General features: G+C 41.1%; 2 protein-coding genes across 3 annotated transcripts in view; both read left to right on the top strand.

The window, feature by feature from the left end:
- The first annotated feature begins 2740 nt into the window (after nt 1-2740).
- The window catches only part of LOC101745225 (probable RNA-directed DNA polymerase from transposon BS), a 160241-nt gene continuing 142575 nt past the window's right edge, over nt 2741-20406 (top strand). Inside the window, exons 1-2 of one of the 2 annotated variants that reach the window (XM_062673334.1) lie at nt 2745-2877; nt 3920-13514. In XM_062673334.1, coding sequence (XP_062529318.1) covers nt 9565-11775 — 2211 coding nt within the window. In that variant the 5' untranslated portion in view covers nt 2745-2877; nt 3920-9564 and the 3' untranslated portion in view covers nt 11776-13514. Of the gene's footprint in view, nt 2878-3919; nt 13515-20406 lie in introns of those variants that run through there. The other variant, XM_062673335.1, reaches the window with a different exon arrangement.
- On the top strand, nt 12425-19706 carry LOC119629802 (uncharacterized). The gene is made up of 2 exons (XM_062673333.1): nt 12425-15386; nt 18373-19706. Exons 1-2 carry the CDS (start codon nt 14184-14186, stop codon nt 19528-19530), a joined length of 2361 nt encoding a protein of 786 aa, XP_062529317.1. The 5' UTR covers nt 12425-14183; the 3' UTR covers nt 19531-19706.

The raw sequence follows: 20406 nt of genomic DNA, 5'->3' as shown, positions 1-20406 counted from the left end.
GTTGCACTACCCTCGTGCTGCGGACATTTTGGAACGGGACCTATATGTCGATGACGTATGTACGGGCGCCGACAGTGTCGAAGAGGCCTTATCACGCAAGGATGAACTGATCCGCCTTTTGAGCAGGGGCGGGTACGAGTTGAGAAAATGGCTGTCTAACTGTCCTGAGTTGTTGACTGGTTTGCCAACGGAGTTTCAACAGGATCCCCATCTTTTCGAGAATGTCGATAACCCTAACATGCTGTCGGTCCTAGGGATTCAATATCGTCCGATTCAAGACGAATTTACCTATCGGGTGGAGTTGGAAAATCCAAAGGTATGGTCTAAGCGAACGGTGCTTTCCACAATTGCTCGAACCTTCGATCCAAACGGTTGGATCGCTCCTGTCACTTTTCTCTTAAAGTGCTTCATGCAGCGACTGTGGTCTGCTAACCTTTCATGGGACGAGGGGATTGCTGGTGACCTATTGAAGGATTGGTTGAACTTTTTCTCGTCTCTCCCTGATATTAGCCACGTGTCAATACCTCGGAAGCTGGTTCCTGCGGGCAAATACAAGGCGTCTCTCCACGGGTTTTCGGATGCCTCGGAACGCGGATTCGCAGCTGCGGTATACTTGCGAACGGTTTCTTCAACTGGAAGGGTTGATATACGGTTGGTGTTAGCTAAGAGTAAGGTCGCTCCGCTTCGGACACGCATGACGATTCCGAAGCTCGAGTTGTCTGGTGCCGCTCTGTTGACTAGGTTGTTAAACCATACAGCTACTAGTTTACGGTCGGTTATTGATTTAGAAAACACTGTCTATGCTTGGACAGACAGCCAGATAGTGTTGTGCTGGTTGAAGGCTTCGGTTCATACACTTGAAGTTTTCGTGGCCAACCGTGTCTCCCAAATTCAAGGTTCTGAGGTCCCTCTAACATGGAGACACGTGCCTGGTGAGCTCAATCCGGCGGACTGCGCTTCTCGGGGATGCTTAGCATCGGAAATAGTTGATCATCAGTTATGGTGGGGTCCCCAGTGGCTCACCAAGAAAGCTTCTCAGTGGCCTCCCTCTCGCATAGAAGTTCCTCCAGGTCTCATGGCTGCACCGGCGCAGTTCGAGGATCGAGGAGTGATTCAGGGGTTGGATTTGGATCTGCTCATCAACCGTTATAGCTCCTTGGACAAGCTGGTTAAGGTTACCGCCTGGATTTTGAGGTTTATTCGGAATTGTCGTTTGCCGGTGTCTCAACGCAATATGACACCTGTTGTGTGTCCCATCGAGCGGAAGAAGGCGCTGCTGAAATTAATTGAAGTTGTGCAAGCCACCAGTTTTCATTCAGAATTGAAGGCGCTAAGGACTGAGCGCCCTAAGCTTCGTGGAGCTATCGCTCGTCTTAGCCCCTTTGTAGACGGCCAGGGGTTGATTCGAGTGGGAGGTAGATTAAGTAACTCCAATTTACCTTATTCGGCGCGCCATCCTCTTTTACTTCCCAAGAAGAGCCAGTTAGTTGACCTGTTGGTGATGGATCGCCACATCGCAAATTCGCATTCCGGTTGCAATGCGCTGCTGGCATCCCTCCAGAGGGAATTTTGGATTCTGTCAGGGCGTCGTACGGTTCGGAGCGTCCTTTTCCGGTGTTTACCCTGTTATCGGCTTAAGGCGTCTACGATGCAGCCTCAGATGGGAGATCTGCCTCCAGACAGAGTGAAGAAGATGAGGCCATTTTCTGGAGTTGGTACGGACTTCGCTGGGCCCTTCATGATCAAGGCTTCACGTTTGCGGAATGTTAGGTTAATTAAGGCTTATCTGTGCGTCTTTGTCTGTCTTTCAACCAAAGCTGTACATCTTGAAGTTGTTGCCGACCTTACAACTGAAGCCTTTATTGCGAGCTTGGATAGATTTGTGTCCCGTCGAGGTTTACCCGAATTGATACGCTCCGATAACGGAACGAATTTTGTAGTTGCGGACCGTTACTTGCGGGATGTAGTAAATTTCTTGAACAATAACCAGGTGGATATTGAAACGGCCCTCTCTCGTCGCGGTATTCGGTGGACCTTCAGTCCTCCAGGATGCCCCCACTGGGGTGGAATTTTCGAGGCAGTAGTAAAATCGGCTAAGACTCACTTGATGCGCGTGATAGGGCAAACCTCGCTCACCTTTGAGGAGTTAACTACGGTATTTTGTAAAATTGAAGCGGTACTTAATTCACGGCCGTTGTGCCCGCTCAGTTCAGACCCGAATGACTTGGAGTCGTTAACTCCAGGCCATTTCTTGATAGGACAGCCACTCAATGCGTTGCCGGAGTATCCCCTCTCGGATATCAAGCCTGGACGGTTGAGGCGATACCAGATGTTGCAGCAGATGTCCCAAGATTTTTGGAAACGTTGGTCCCTTGAGTATTTACATCTGCTCCAGCAGCGCTTTAAGTGGACGGATAGAACCAGTCCCCCTCACGTCGGTGACCTTGTGTTGGTTAAGGATGCTAACCTGCCGCCACTGCGTTGGCGTAGGGGGCGCATTGTTAATCTGTTTCCCGGTAAGGATGGGACCCCTCGGTCTGCAGAGGTTCTGGTCGGGGACTCGGTTCTCAAACGAGCGGTCACAACGTTGTCCCGGCTGCCAGTTGATTAGGGACAGGTAGGGGACCTGTCCGGGCGGGTGACTGTTCGAAACCAATCCGTTAGTTTTTGAATTCTTACCACGGCAACACGGGTCGCGATTTGACGGTGCCGTCGCGATTTGACATCTGTCACTTTGTCTTGCTTCTCGAACGGGACGGTACCTGTATATTGACGGTCTACGCTAAAGTTGTGTATCATCGCTAATCCTTATCCATTCCTGCCCCATACCCTTCTCCCTAAGTGATACGGCGTGAGAAGACGAAGGCATCGGTTCCGGTGAGTGATTGCATGATATTTTGTTAAAATAGTACACACGGCGCCGCGAATCGCGGCACATGTTCGACGCGCACCTCGTGCTGGTTTCCGTAGCCCTAGGCTGCCACGAGGTCGCTGGGTTCGAATCGAACACTAAGCTTTCAAAATTTGTGATTTGGAGACCAATTAATGGTTTTTGGACATATAACGTATACATCAAGTTGTTTTAGAAGTGATAAAAGAGTGACGATTCAAGCAAGAGTAGTATTGAGTAAACATAAAAATGAAGACAGATCAACGGTACATGCCTACCCTTACCACCGCCTACAAAATATTTCATTCCTGTATTTGTTCGATCGATTGTATTCTAAATATCATTTAAAGAATTACAAACACTAGAGGTCCCGCAGTAGTCGAAATTTGACTATAATTAATTGGAATAATAAGTACACTATTATGATTGTCTTTTATACTTCTATAATCACAAATTTCGCCCAGACTACACTATAGAACAATAATAATAAAGACAAACAATATGTAATCTATTCTCAATTTGACCACAGACGTCAAGAACAAAAGTTTGACAATAAATAGTATGCATGCGTGTGTGCGTCAAATACATGGTATGTAGTGTGTGTAATGTTTTCTTTATTGATTTAATGTATCTTATATGCATTATTTAAAAAAAATATTAGCATTGTGCAATTCTTCTCTATATTCTCTATAAGTGTGGAAAATTTCATAGTCCTCCGTCCGCGCAATTTTCGTAAAAAGGGATACAAAGTTTTTGCTTCACTTATTAATATATAGATAATAAAATACCAAGTGATAACATTAACGTAAAAGAGAAACAACTATTCAGTATCAATTTAAACGTAAAATAGAAAGTGTTGCAGCACGATAACCCCATTATCGTAGCCGTCACAAAGATGCGATCCCGACGACGCGACTGGGCAACCTACAGCCGCCGTCGTTATAAACATGGCCTTTCCGACCTTTAACGTTCCACTCTCGGGGTTTTTAAAATTCGCTAGCACCTAATGTTATTAGCAAAATCTTTCAGGTCGAGCCGCGTGAGACCGCTCACCAGTCGAGGTGAAGCTGGAATAGCCCATAGATGCTACTGGCAGATAAGTCGGAGAAATAAAACATCTAAAAAATGTTGCACAACAAGAAATATTTCGGTGGATGTTTCGAAGGTTCCATATCCGGTCTTATGTTTGCCTGGCTTAAACTTCGTTTTAATACCCAGTTATGGTTTCAGATTACTAATATAAACTAGAGTTCCACCACATAGCAAATAATATACAGACTACAGTAGTTTACCTAATTCTGGACTGATTTATTTGTAATTCCACTATTACAAATTTTTAGGTCCTCACTATAAAGTACACAGCTTCCAACGTATTTTTTCAACTACTCCATTTACTTCGTTCTCTGCCGGTTTTTGTTCTTTTTCATTTCTCCCACCAACACCGTTGCCACATGGCAATCCGAATGAAGTTTTAGTTTTAACATGTAAAATTTTATATTATAGTTATTTTACAAAAAAGCTTACACGACCGTTTGATCTTAATTACAAAAAAAAAAAAAAAACTATGGCCATTATATGTAACATTCCGTATTGAAGCTAGGCATACAATTCTGGTTTTAACCTTTAATGAATAATTCATTTCAGCGTTTTGTTGTTGGATTAAATGGCGCCAGTTTGTGGCTGTTTGTTTGTTTTTACAATTTACAGAAATTATACAAATCCGGTGGGCATGTTAAAACAATGTTTGATATTTTGAATGTCCCTTTGTGATGGCAGCTTGTGTAAGTTGTTTATTTACGTGTTCATATTAATAATGAAAAAGAGATCTTGTGCAATGAATAAAGTTGAGTATTTCAACAAATCTCACTAAATCGCTCTGTCGCGCTACGACTGTGATCTCTGGTCAGTTTTTATGTACATTCTTATTTTACACACTGGGCAACTGATTAATGCCCAAGCGAGGACTTTTTTCAGGTTTCTTACATGAGGTAAACAGAGAAAAAGAGTGGATTTTTTGTTAATTTCCGCGAATACAAAATTAAGCTTATTTTTTATTATGAAGTTGCTTCCTAGGTAGCCATGACGTAGAATAGATGTACGTCCCAGATAGACGTACTCGTCTACGGATACAAAATCTGCATTCAAAGAGCAATGGACTATGATTGGAGCTCAACTGGTGGTAGCTCGTCTTGTGAGTCCGCAGGAGTAGGTACCACCACCCTGTCTATTTCTGCCGCGAAGCAGTAATGCGTTTCGGGACCGACGATTTGCCAAAGGTCGCGGGAATCTGCTGGATGCAGGTTGTACAGGACTGATCATAATGGCGAGCAGTGGACGTCTCTGGACTGATGCTGTTGAAGCTGCTACGAATTATTTTCCAACATCATTCGACTGCAAAACAAATAATAATCGCATTACATACACGCTAAAGTTGTATTAAACTCAATCCCATTTGATCCATAATCTCTTAAAGATTTTGTATCTGAATATTTTTATACAAATAGATTTTCGTTATCCCGCGTCGACTTTTCCCCGTGGACCAGTAAGATGGATAGACCTTTTCGTAAAAGTATTTTCGGAGTTTCGATATTATAATGCAACATCTACATGTGCACGTAGGTATTGAGTAGTATGTTTATGAATATCTCACTTAGTTACCTCAGCAAGTAAACACTTATTTATTTATTTAAGGATTACCGACAGGGTTTACAGTAAGACATAAAATAACATTGACATGTATAGAGCAATTGATAACTGCAACTCCAATTAGAGGCAATCACAGCATGCATTACATTAATATATTAATAGAGATTTAACAATACTATAAATAAAGATAAAAAATTAAAAACAAAAGAAAGACAACAAGGACAGTAATAATACCCGAGTACTCAGACCAAAGCTGAGGCTGAGGTTCAACAACAACTTTTTATAATTTTGTTCTTAAATATTGAAAGGGAATCGCCAAATATGTCAAGGTTTTCAACTTTTCTAACTAGATTATTATAAAGGTTAGTTAGACGAGGAGTAGGTGAGTGCTTGCCTAGATTGGTTCTGCTAAAGCGGGTGCTGAAAAGAGCAACGGGGCGACGAGGTAACCTAGATGGCACCTTCATAGAGAATTTATTGAGGATGGATTGGGAGTCGACAGTACCGCTCATAACTTGATGTAAAAAACATAAGCCTAACATATCGCGGCGATCACTCAATGTTTGCATTTTAAAATATTTAGCCCTTATATATTAAAATTATTTATATATTAAAATTACGAGCTTATCAATAGATAGATAGAAAATATTCTCAAACAATACACGAACAACCTCAAAATACTATTGTATATCGGTCCTCACTATAGCGTTATGGATATTTCTACGTCTGAGCATGAAAGCCGTTGGTAATAAATATAATAATATTAATTTATGTAATATTCAGTATAGTTTATTTAAATGAACTATATTATAAGATAATTTATCAAACGTATGTGTAAATTAGCAGAAAAATACGGTGTATACCCCAGGAAATATTTACGGCGTATTGCCATGCCTAAGAGTATTTTTGTTCCTTTGTCTTCAAAATAAATTTCACCAAATCTAAATATCCATTTTTGAATAAATAATGGACGTTAAACTCGATTCCGCAACAAATTTCACAGTTAGAAAAGTTCAAGTAAATGCTTCATCTACGTTGTCGCGCTTAACCGTAAGAAATATAAAGTGACGTAGACACAATCATCACCTTACAGAAGGATCGTTTTAAAGTCATTCGAGTTTTAGAGATCGCGAACCAAAACATAATTATTAATCAAACACAGTAAAGGGGTGCATCATTTTCACCTTTTTAAATACTTAAATATTCACAGCCCACCTGGTGTTAAGTGGTTACTGGAGCCCATAGACATCTACAACGTAAATGCGTCACCCACATTGGGATATAAGTTCTAAGGTCTCAGAATAGTTACAACGACTGTCTCACCCTTCAAACCGAAACGCATTAATGCTTCATGGCAAAAATAGACAAGGTGGTGGTAACTCATGGGTGGTAACCCATGCGGACTCATAAGAGGTCCTACCACCAGTATAAACGAGTAAATAAGAGTATATAGTTTTTTAACTATTTTATAACGTAATGTAAACAATTAATCGTTTACTATATCCATGTTTATTTTTTCTGTGTACCTCTGCCCTCTATCTGGATTTTAAGAAGCATACATCTGTTCACTAATCCATACCATTCTAATGTGCTAAGACTAATAAATTAGGCTATACTAATATTGTGATTATGAATGTAGCCGTTACAATTTTCCACGTACAACCTGTTGATTATTGAACAAATTTTAATGAAATTCAGTCTGGATTGTTTTAAAACTGAAAAATAAATTGGGTACTTTGATAGATAGTTTACAATGTAAATTAATTCCAATAAATTTTATTTTATCATAAATTTTATAAGCGATACGATAACCCTCGCGAAGAAGATTTCTCTTATAGTTAATACGATAGACAATAGAAACATGGAACGCGTCTACTGTTTTTCTTAAAAAATAAAGTCATGGATCTTTTTCAGTAACATCTTTTTTTTAATTATTATAAATTTTTTAAATACGTTTTTTTTTTTTTTTTTTTTTATAGTTATTTATTAAGGCGTGCAAGATCATCTTAATCTTAATGTGTTGTTATTATGTCATCAATAATTTTCGACTTTTTTAATTGGCTTCGACTTATGGACAGACTAACAGTGTCTGGTCTCTGGAATTGGCTATGGGATCACAAGAAGAAATTCAATTGTAAAACAAAGTAAAGTACAGTGCACGTGTATATCAACATCGAAATGTAATGAATAAATATTTGAGGCTTCTGCAAATCAATGTCTTGTGCGAAAATTTTAAAAGAACACAATTCAACTTCCGAATACACTTAGAAACCGTAAAACATTTTTTAACTGAGATGAATGAGCGCCTCGATTCCTAAGTTGAAAAAGTAATTACGAAGGTCGATGGTCAGCCGTTTTAACTTTTTGGCTCAATGCTAATAAATAGTGTCTTCAAACTTTTCCTTTAAAATTTGAAAGCCGAATCATCTTGCCAAGAGTAATAACTTTATATAAATTGTTTTAGTTCTTTGGATTGATGTTTTGAAGATGAGCGATGTTAACAAGTTTTTTTTTTAAATAAATAATTTATCAAAATCTAGAGTCAAAATAAAACTTATAAATTGGTTCTCTAATAAGATTTTTACTGGTGGTAGGGCACGGGTAGGTACTTGGCTAACGGTAGGCAGGGCTTAAGACGGTAGGCAATGGCTTGGTTAACGGTAGGCAGCGACTGGGCTCTGTCCCTGCCATTGCTGAAGTCCATGGGCGATGATAGCAACTCACCATGAGATGGCCCGGGCTGCCTACAAGGGCAATAAGTAATTCTCCTCATGTGAACTAAGCACATTTCGTAGGACGATGCTGGCAGTGATTAGGGTTATGTACTAGCTCCCTTTATATCTTAAATTTAATAATTTTATCCTCATACATATAATGTGCCAATTGATTTATTGAATGAATCAGTATTCAGTTTTCAGATGTTTAATTTAAGGTGAAAATTAAATTACTGTTATAATCATCATTAGTCCATATCTGCAAATCATTACCATAATACTGTTCTACCTGCGTAAATCTGATAAGGCTATTATTATATTTAAACGGAATTCCAAGGTAGTTTTGAGACAACGACTTCAATGAGACCTATTGTGGTCTGCGCCATTTGCTTCTATTAGTTCAACACTAGACATTGCACCAAAGTGACAAAAAACATGAAAATAATAATATATTACTACAACACTAGCGATTAATGGGCCCGGCTCTAGTCTGGTTTACCATTACAATTGAATAGTATATTTTTTTTCTTTTCGATGCATGAGATTATTGATCGTCTTTTTTGTTGGGTTTGAGTTCGGTTTTTTTTTGGTGAAATAGAAAACGGAGCTCCTTCGTAGCTACATCCACCTAAGACAATAAACAAAAACTTATGATTTGATATTATCACATTATTTTTCATCCGTGGAAAAGGTCTGCGGATCCGGAAGAAGGAAAATGTCGTTGTAACTTACGAAGACCTTGGTATTAACATACTTTTATCATGATAATATTTTCTAAGGTATTCTTACGGACTTACTTAGTGTTTTCTTTGCGAAAATCTCAAACTTTTGAACACAGGGTCCAAGTGAAACCAAATATTTATAGAAGCCACCAAGCCAATCTTAGTTTTAATGCCTTTTTAATTTTAATTGATAAAAAAAAGAAATATACATTAATTATCACGGTGGAGTATGGAAAACCTTTAATGTAGCAATTTACGTTGCTAAAGGATTAATATATCAAATGAAACCCCAGCTTCTAATTGTTTCCTCATTACTGACATGTCCTTCTTCATACAAGGTTTTCTTTTTGGAATACTCTGCAATATTTTGTCAAACTTTATCCTCAAATTTGGTTTTGCGATCATTTCCTCGATCGATCGATATCGATCGAGGAAATTATGACCGATGCTTTGTATTAGACTGATCTGATCATATATCATATTACATACTATTTATGTCTACATATGTGTTACAATGTAATGATATCTTACAATTGATTTATATCATCTGAAACTGAAACTTGGCATATGACGTACTTCTTCTGATGTCGTTATGAAGCTGGGTCGCGCTCCCGATTCCGTTACCGTCACGAGGACTGTGGTGGATTGGCACACGCTGGGCATCAACCTGGCTGAATCTGATCCACCATCGCTCCCGTTTAGCCCGGACTCTACCTCGTCTCCTCAGGATACCGCTGAAGCCATAGACATCGTAACGTCACACATCACCTCGACATTAGATAGGTCATCGAAGCAAGTTGTGGCGGAGGACTTCCTTCACCGCTTCGAATTGCCCGACGATATTAGGGAGCTCCTTAGAGCTAAGAACGCCTCGATCCGTGCCTACGATAGGTATCCTACCGCGGAAAATCGTATTCGAATGCGTGCCCTACAACGCGACGTAAAGTCTCGCATCACCGAAGTCCGAGATGCCAGGTGGTCTGATTTCTTAGAAGGACTCGCGCCCTCCCAAAGGTCTTACTACCGCTTAACTCGTGCTCTCAAATCGGATACAGTAGTAACTATGCCCCCCCTCGTAGGCCCCTCAGGCCGACTCGCGGCGTTCGATGATGACGAAAAAGGAGAGCTGCTGGCCGATTCATTGCAAACCCAGTGCACGCCCAGCACTCAATCTGTGGACCCTGTTCATGTAGAATTAGTAGACAGTGAGGTAGAACGCAGAGCCTCCTTGCCACCCTCGGATGCGTTACCACCCGTCACCCCGATGGAAGTTAAAGACTTGATCAAAGACCTACGTCCTCGCAAGGCTCCCGGTTCCGACGGTATATCTAACCGCGTTATTAAGCTTCTACCCGTCCAACTCATCGTGATGTTGGCATCTATTTTCAATGCCGCTATGGCGAACTGTATCTTTCCCGCGGTGTGGAAAGAAGCGGACGTTATCGGCATACATAAACCCGGTAAACCAAAAAATCATCCGACGAGCTATCGCCCGATTAGCCTCCTCATGTCTCTAGGCAAACTGTATGAGCGTCTGCTCTACAAACGCCTTAGAGACTTCGTCTCATCCAAGGGCATTCTCATCGATGAACAATTCGGATTCCGTGCAAATCACTCATGCGTACAACAGGTGCACCGCCTCACGGAGCACATTCTCGTAGGACTTAACCGACCAAAACCGATCTACACGGGAGCTCTCTTCTTCGACGTCGCAAAAGCGTTCGACAAAGTCTGGCACAACGGTTTGATTTTCAAACTTTTCAACATGGGCGTACCGGACAGTCTCGTGCTCATCATACGGGACTTCTTGTCGAACCGCTCTTTTCGATATCGAGTAGAGGGAACCCGCTCCTCCCCGCGACCACTCACGGCTGGAGTCCCGCAAGGCTCTGTTCTTTCTCCGCTCCTATTTAGTTTATTTGTCAATGATATTCCCCGGTCGCCGCCGACCCAGCTAGCCTTATTCGCTGATGACACAACCGTTTACTACTCAAGTAGAAACAAGTCCCTAATCGCGAGTAAACTCCAGAGTGCAGCGTTAACCCTCGGACAGTGGTTCCGAAAATGGCGCATAGACATCAACCCAGCGAAAAGCACAGCAGTGTTATTTCAAAGGGGAAACTCACCGCTTATTTCCTCCCGCATTAGGAGGAGAAATATCACACCCCCGATCACCCTCTTCGGCCAACCTATACCCTGGGCCAGGAAGGTCAAGTACCTGGGAGTTACCCTGGATGCATCCATGACATTCCGCCCGCATATAAAAACAGTCCGCGACCGTGCCGCATTTATTCTCGGCAGACTCTATCCCATGATCTGTAAGCGGAGTAAAATGTCCCTTCGTAACAAGGTGACACTTTACAAAACTTGCATAAGGCCCGTCATGACTTACGCGAGTGTGGTGTTCGCTCACGCGGCCCGCACACACATAGACACCCTCCAATCCTTACAATCCCGCTTTTGCAGGTTAGCCGTTGGGGCTCCGTGGTTCGTGAGGAACATCGACTTACACGATGACCTGGGCCTCGAATCGATCCGCAAACACATGAAGTCAATGTCGGAACGTTACTTCGATAAGGCTATGCGTCATAATAATCGCCTTATCGTTGCCACCGCTGATTACTCCCCGAATCCTGATCACGCAGGAACAAGTCACCGTCGTCGCCCTAGACACGTCCTTACGGATCCATCAGATCCAATAACTCTTGCATTAGATACCTTCAGCTCTAACACTAGGAGCAGGCTGAGGAACCCCGGTAACCGTACTCGTCGAACTCGACAAAGAGGTCGACGTGCAACCTAACCCATGCATCAGCCCGCTGAGTTTCTCGCCGGATCTTCTCAGTGGGTCGCGATTCCGATCCGGTAGTAGATTCATTCGCGAAGCAATTGCTCTTGAGTTGTTAGGTCTCCTTCGGAGGCGCTCGGGCAGTTGTTAGCAAATCCCACCTCTCCTGGCTGAGCCTTTGCTCGCCCACCTGTCCTGGTGAAGCTGGAAAGGCCTCCGGGCCACCAGTAATCTTTCAATCATAAAAAAAAAAAAAAAAAAACTTCTTCTGATGGAAGGTGTACCTGTCTATTGGTGGTAGAACCTCTTGTGAGTCCGCACGGGTAGGTACCACCGCTCCGCCTATTTCTGCCGTGAAGCAGTAATGCGTTTCGGTTTGAAGGGTGGGGCAGCCGTTGTAACTATACTGAGACCTTAGAACTTATATCTCAAGGTGTGTGGCGCATTAACGTCGTAGATGTCTATGGGTTCCAGTAACCACTTAATACCTCGTCCACAGGCTGTGGCTCGTCCACACATCTAGACAATAAAAAACAAAAAAAAAAACCTGTAAGTTCCCCCTTTAAGATATCAAGGTTCATTGGATTCTGATATCGTAATTGTTTGTCGGGATACTTAATCATAGAAACAGCCAGTGATTCTAGCCATAACGAGCTACAATGATTACTGGAGAAGTAATTAATTATCTGTAGTGGTAATTCTCTGCCTGTACTTATATTTCCTACCTGACTACTACTACCTAAACTTCTACTTTGAGCTCTTTGTTATGGCCATTTGCTGTAAGCCCATATTACTTATAGTCTTGTTTAATAAACCGCCCTTATATTATAAAAATAATCTAAGGATTACATTATCACATTATTTATATTGGCCTCAGCTTGTCTATACAACTACAGACATATAAAATAAAACAGAGGTTAAGGCTTAAGGCATATACTAAGGTTTGTAAGCTTTGATTGTCTTGTTGCCGAGTAATGGGTTTTTTTTCCGCCCTCCATTGTGGATGGTGTGCGGAGCATGTTGGAGTCCAACCGACTAAAACTTCCTGCCGTTCAACAACGTCCAAAACTCGCATGAGACAGAACTCACGAAAGGGCAAACGGGGGAAAGTAAAGCGTTTAGTGCGGAGATCATCTCTCCCATCACCCCCTCGGAACGCCGGACCGGCGGTCGTCGGCGCCACGACCACCAGCCCTCTCGGTCGGCAGGCTATCCGAAGCCCGCCTAGATGGCGCCGGTTAGAGTGAGTGACTAATGCGATAAGGTAAGTTCAAAATTCATATTTCGGTTTTAAGTCTGTATTGTTAGGCGAATATAACGGGTTCTGTTCAGTCCATCCGGTGGCTCGCTGTGCGTCCTTAGTTCAAATACACAAGGAACGTAATTGTATCCGGTTAGACAGAATGGAATTAGAGCAGAGCTGCCTATAACCCAAAGCTTTAGGACATGTATGCTTCTTACACCAGAAGCATAAGGTTTATTTACATAAGGCTCATTAGGCCCAAGAAGGCGAAGGTTTTAAGGATTTGTCATCCATAAACAGCACTTTCTAATATACTTAGTGTTAAGGATCTCTAAATCCCCCTCCAAACATGTTTTATTCTCGCCCACCACCGAGCTTCACTTCATCGAGCGATCGCGAACGCATGCACATACATTTTAACGATTACATACTATACATTATCTACTCCAATATATAACCTCATTATTATTTGTTCTTCAGTTGTTTATCTTTAATAAACCTGTAAATACGAGCCAAATCGTTTCATTGAAGAGAACAAGACATCCAGCAAAGAACATTGGTGACCTCGACGTGATGAACGTGATCAACATCAAACAGCAGGGAAGTGTCCATTCCTGATTTATATCTATTCTCATCATAAATCATCCATTAATTCATCCATAGGCCTTAGACTCGAACGAAAGTTAGCTTAATGTACTTTAAACTTTAACAAACTACCTCCATCAGTCAAAGCTTGATTATTACACATTAATAAAGTCAAATATCATTTCGTAATCAATACTTCATTAAATACAGCAAATTATTATAATATTACATTTTGTTAACGCTGAGATTGCAGTACAACGAGTTGTTACAATACATTTCGAAATAATTCTTTAATAACAAGCGTAAAATTTAACATTTAATTATTCATCATACGCATTCATTTAATCATAACATTTGTTTTGAATAGTTCAATTTCTGCATTCCAGTAAACGCTTCGTGTCGCACTACGTGTGTCATTTCAAAGCCGTTCGTTCCCGCATCTGGCCGACTACAGTTTATAAGACACTGCGCTGACCTTGACCCATTGTTAATTGAGGGCATTGACCGGATTGCATAATTTACGTAACATTCTATTTTAATTTTATTTATTTTTCTCGTTTGCTTTCAATTTTGTATTGCTCATTCCTTTGCCATTATGTCTCACACTGAGAGATCTATCTCGCCAATCGGGAGTCTTAAACTAGATGTCCCCAGTGCAAGCACAGTAAGCACATTAAAAGAACTCAACGCTCGTCGTAGTTCCGTCAGGGGTCGCATTACTAAATATAAAAATTTCTTTAATAAGATCTCAGAAACGCAGCCGACCTTGCAGGTTGATTTGTGTATGCTTAATCAAAGATATGAAAGTTTGAGAGAAATGTTTTCCAAGTTTGATGAATTGCAGACGCAGATAGAAATAATGAACACTGCTAATCTAGAAGCTGAACTAGATATAAGAGATGATATTGAGACAGATTTTTCATCACTTATCGCAAAAACTCAATTATTTTTGGAGGCTAATCAGACGCAACGCGAGGACTTTAGGCCCGCGAATTCTGAGATTTGTTCCAATTGTTCAAACCCAAGTCAACATATATCAGGCTTCAAATTGCCTACTATAAAAATTGCGAACTTTGACGGCACTTACTTTAAATGGCTAGAATTTCGAGACACTTTTACTTCATTGATCCACAGCAACAACAAAATTGAATCAGTACATAAATTTCATTACCTCAACTCTTATCTTGAAGGAGAGGCTGCTCACGTCATCAGCAATCTCGAAGTTAGCTCTGCCAATTATGATGAAGCCTGGCAACTTCTTTGCGAGAGATACAACAACGAAAAGCAACTGATAAGCAATCATTTAAACTCGCTCTGTAACCTTCAGCCCGTGTCTCGCGATTCATCTAAAGATTTAAAATTTTTAATCGATCACATTTCGAAAAACTTACGGGCTCTCAACACCCTGGGCGAACCAACGGCGTCGTGGGATACGCTAGTAATACATCTGGTCACTTCAAAACTCGATAGTAGCACTAATTTTAAGTGGGAGGAGCACAGGAGCAATTTCAAGAGATCACCTTCTCTTAAAGATTTTTTTTGTTTCCTGAAAGCTCGAGCCGATATTTTGGAATCAATACAATTGAATAGGACAGAGCGTGCTTCAATTAATAAACGTCCGCTAAATTCCTTCGATTTGAGCAAAGGTCAACGGCCTCAAACAAGATCATTTGTGATTTCAGCTGGCCAATCCTCCTCCTCGTCGACTTCCATATGCGTCCTGTGCGGTGGTGATCATCGCTTATATGATTGTGCGACCTTCTTGGCAAAATCAATCGCTGACAGGACCGCCGAGGTGGTGAGGTTAAGACTATGTTTTAACTGCCTACGCAAGGGGCATTCAGTACAACAATGTAGGTTAGGTCCTTGTTACATTTGCAAATTATTTCACAACACCCTACTACATAGGGATAATTCTCAGGCTGCAAATATATCCAACGTTCAAGCACAAAGCTCGACAACCGAGGCGGGGTCTGAGGGTGAGCAGGCTACGTGCAATAGCGCTGTCAGTATGTCAGTGGGTTCCAAATCAAATGTACTTCTTTCAACGGCGATGGTCGAAATATACAATCCAAACACAAGACATCATGTCACGGCTCGTGCACTTCTAGACAGCGGCAGTCAGTCGTCCATTATTACAGAAAATTTAAAATTGAAATTACAGTTAAGTTCTTTACCGACTAAATTAAACATTATAGGGATTGGTAATCAAAACACATGCTTGAAGTCGTTGAATCGTTGCAACATAGTGTTGGCCTCAAAGTGTAACGATTATAATATTGAAACTTCATGTTTAGTGCTGCCTCAAATTACAACCAACCTACCTAATAAGACAGTAGATATTTCAGAAATACAACTTCCATCTCATTTAAAACTCGCAGATCCTAAATTCAATCATTCGGCACCTATTGATTTACTAATAGGAGCCGATATTTTTTGGACTTTAATTGAACCGCGACAAATTTCTTTAGGAACCAACAAGCCCGTTATGCATAAATCCAAACTAGGCTGGATATTATCCGGTCCAATCTCAACCAGTCAAAACAATCACAAGAATTCTATACATTGTAATTATGCTTTTATTCAATCGCGCGAGTCGAGAGTTTCAAATAGGTATCTTAATGAGCAACTAGCTAAGTTTTGGGAAATTGAGCAAGTACCTCAATACGATTCCCTCAAAACAGAAGAAGAAATAGAATGTGAAAATCATTACGTTGCTAACACATATCGTAATGACGAAGGCAGGTTTTGTGTGAGATTGCCATTAGTTTCAGAGCCCACTTGCTTAGGCGACTCATTCACACTAGCTAGAAACCAGTTCTTGTCATTGGAGAGACGTTTGTCAAAAAACAGTGACCTTAAAAATTTATATTCGCAGTTTATACATGAATACTCTGTGCTAGGCCACTTGTCTGAGTCGGAGATATTGATTCCTCGGCAATCTTATTTTATACCTCACCACGCGGTACTGAAACCATCTAGCGAATCAACCAAGCTGCGCGTCGTATTTAATGGTAGTGCGAAGACAACATCTGGATTTTCCATAAACGATTTATTAATGGTTGGCCCAAATATACAAGATAAACTTTTTAACATTTTGCTTCGATTTCGTCAATACACCTACGTAATATCAGCTGATATAGAAAAGATGTACCGACAAGTACAAATACAAAACAATGACCGCGATTTGCAAATGATACTTTGGCGTGATACAAGTACGGAGGCACTGAGATCACTGCGGCTCAATACAGTTACCTATGGCCTTTCTAGTTCAAGTTTCCTGAGCACACGTTGTCTGTGGCAGTTGGGCGAGGACTCTTGTGAACCTAAAATTAAAAATATTATTCAGAACGACTTCCTGGTGGACGACATGCTCACCGGAAGTGACAGTGAGACTGAGCTACATTATATTAAAAAAACCGTAGAGAGTACATTAGCAGCCGGCTGTTTCAATCTACGTAAGTACCGTTCCAATATACCATCTCTCTTGATCGAGCCGCAGTCTGTTCAACGTGAACTCATAATTAGTTCATCATCACATACCTTAGGGATAGGTTGGAACCCCAACGAAGATTACATTAGCTTTCCTAGCAATTACAAAATTACAGAAAATATTCCTACCAAAAGACCAATTTTATCAGATTCATGTAAAGTTTTCGATCCTCTTGGATTGCTGAGTTTATTCACAATTAAACCTAAAATCATACTGCAAAGACTTTGGCTGACTAAAATCGATTGGGATGAACCTGTTCCCGCCGACATAAGTAGAGCCTGGCAATCATTTCTTTGCAGCGTGTCTGAAATCCAACACTTGCGAATTCCTAGACATGTCTTATGTCCCGAGTCGATTAACACAGAGCTGCATTGCTTCTGCGATGCTTCGCAGTCTGCATACGCAGCATGCATTTATCTCAGATCTCACGACGCGCAAGGCAACGTGCGCGTTATGTTCCAAAGCTCGAGTAGCTTCTGTGAATCCGATGACTATTCCAAGACTCGAGCTATGCGCGTGCGTCCTGGGCGCACAGTTGGTGAGTGCTGTGTGTCGCGCATTGCGATGCGCAATTTCCCACAAAATATTTTGGACTGACTCATCTATTGTGCTGACCTGGTTGAGTATGAGATGTGATAGACTGAAAACCTTTGTGGCAAACAGGGTAGGTACCATTTTGGAATCGACTGACATTTCTGAGTGGCGTCATGTGCCAACGTCGTGTAATCCTGCAGATTTAGCTTCACGTGGTTTGGATGTGTCTGCACCTCCTCAGATGGACCTTTGGTGGAACGGCCCAAAGTTCTTGAAAGAAAGCAAAAATGAGTGGCCAGCATTGTTTAACCACCGCCATCCCACTGATGATTTGCCGGAAATAAAGATTAATTTAGTGAACACATCTAAAAACATGATACAGACATTAATACATTTTGATAGGTATTCTAATTTGCGCATATTGCAAAGAGCTTGTGCATATATTTTAAGATTCGTTTTAAATTGCAGAAACAAACCCAATAAAAAGAATGGTATATTGCAGCCTGATGAGTTCATCAATTCATTTGAAACTTTAGTGAGATTAGCTCAGAAGGATAGTTTTAGTAGTGAACTAGCCACAATCGATAATAAAGGCGTGCTGAGTCCGAACAATCCTTTAATTTCCTTAAGCCCGTTTATTGATGATAAGGGTATATTACGTGTAGGTGGTCGTTTAAACTATTCTTGTCAGATTTACGACAAACGTCATCCTATGCTACTACATGCGAAGCATAAATTGACAAAACTATTGTTCCAGCAAGAACATTTACGTCTTCTGCACGCTGGCCCACAGTTACTACTGTCCACTGTCAGAGAGTTCGTCTGGCCCATAGCGGGCAGAGATCTGGCACGTGCTACTGTGAGACAATGCATTGTATGCAGGCGGGCAAGTGCTAAGATGCTTGCACCTATGATGGGCGCATTACCCAGTCAACGCGTTGATCCTGACTTCCCCTTTATAAGTGCTGGTATTGATTTTTGTGGACCTTTCTTAATAACTGATAGGAAGGGTAGAGGGTGTAAGATATCGAAATGTTATATGTGCGTTTTTGTCTGCCTCAGATACAAATGTTTGCATTTAGAAGCCGTAAGCGACCTCACCAAAGAGGCATTCATATTATCGTTGCGTCGTTTTATCTCTCGCCGAGGTAAGCCGAAGGAGATTTTCTGCGATAATGGCAGAAACTTCGTATCTGCATCCAAAGAGATTACAGAATCTGTGAACTCTCATGCTGATGGCGTCGGTGGATTCCTTTCTAGTGAAGGGATTGATTTTAAATTTCAACCGGCATATGCACCACACTTCGGGGGTCTATGGGAGGCGTCAGTCAAATCAGCCAAATTTCATTTGAAAAGAATTCTCGATAACACTCACTGCACATTTGAAGAATTAGCTACTTTGTTTAATCAAATCGAAGCCATACTCAATAGCAGGCCTTTATGTCCCTTATCTTCCTCTCCTGATGACCTTGCTCCTCTGACTCCCGGACACTTCCTCATTGGAAGACCTTTGACGTCGTTGCCATCACCTAACTACATGCAACTTAGTACCTCTAGATTGAGCCGATACCAACACTTGGAGCAGATTCGTCAACATTTTTGGAATCGATGGCAGCTAGAGTACTTGAACGAATTACAGCAAAGACACAAATGGCGCGTACCAGCAAGATCAATCCAGAATGGTGACTTAGTTCTACTGAAGGACGAGAATATTCCACCGATGCAATGGCGGACGGGTCGAGTCATCAACCTATTTCCAGGAAAGGACAATATCGTGCGAGTAGCCGAAATCAAAACTTCGACTGGCGTTTATCGGCGTGGACTTCGATATCTTTGTCCTCTATTGGATACTGCAGAAGATTCTTCATTGGAAGCAAATGCTTCCAAGGCCCCGGAGGATGTTAAGGATCTCTAAATCCCCCTCCAAACAAGTTTTATTCTCGCCCACCACCGAGCTTCACTTCATCGAGCGATCGCGAACGCATGCACATACATTTTAACGATTACATACTATACATTATCTACTCCAATATATAACCTCATTATTATTTGTTCTTCAGTTGTTTATCTTTAATAAACCTGTAAATACGAGCCAAATCGTTTCATTGAAGAGAACAAGACATCCAGCAAAGAACACTTAGTCTGGCCATAAATACTGTTTCAATTAAAAATAAACAAAATATTACATTTCAATTTGGAATCTGTCATTTTTATATGATTGCTCATTGAGTTTTCTCATTTTGGCGCCAATACATTGTACAATAATTTGCGATATTAAAATGGAGTGAGGTGATAAAGAGAATCGAATCGCTGTGATTGCATTACACAAAGTAGGTATGGAGCCAAATGCAATTTTTAAAACTCTCCATACGCTTGGTATTAGTAAAATGTTTATGTACCGGGCTATTAATAGGTGCAATGAGACATCCTCTGTTGGTGACAGAAAAAGATCTGGCCGTCCACGTAGTGTTCGTACGAAAAAGGTGGTCAAAGCAGTAAGGGAAAGAATTCGAAGAAATCCTGTCCGAAAGCAAAAGATTTTATCTCGGGAGATGAAGATAGTACCTAGAACCATGTCGCGTATTTTAAAAGATGACTTAGGACTTGTAGCCTATAAGAGACGTACTGGTTATTTCTTAACTGATAATTTAAAAGAAAATAGGATGGTAAAATCGAAACAACTACTGAAGCGGTACGCAAAGGGAGGTCATAGAAAAATTTTGTTTACGGATGAGAAAAGTTTTACAATTGAGCAACATTTTAACAAACAAAATGAACGTATTTATGCTCA

This window comes from Bombyx mori, chromosome 17 (genome assembly GCF_030269925.1).
Source record: "Bombyx mori chromosome 17, ASM3026992v2".
Lineage (NCBI taxonomy): Eukaryota > Metazoa > Arthropoda > Insecta > Lepidoptera > Bombycidae > Bombyx > Bombyx mori.
Note: the sequence above shows the minus strand (reverse complement) of the source record. Positions and strands in the feature narration are given on the sequence as shown.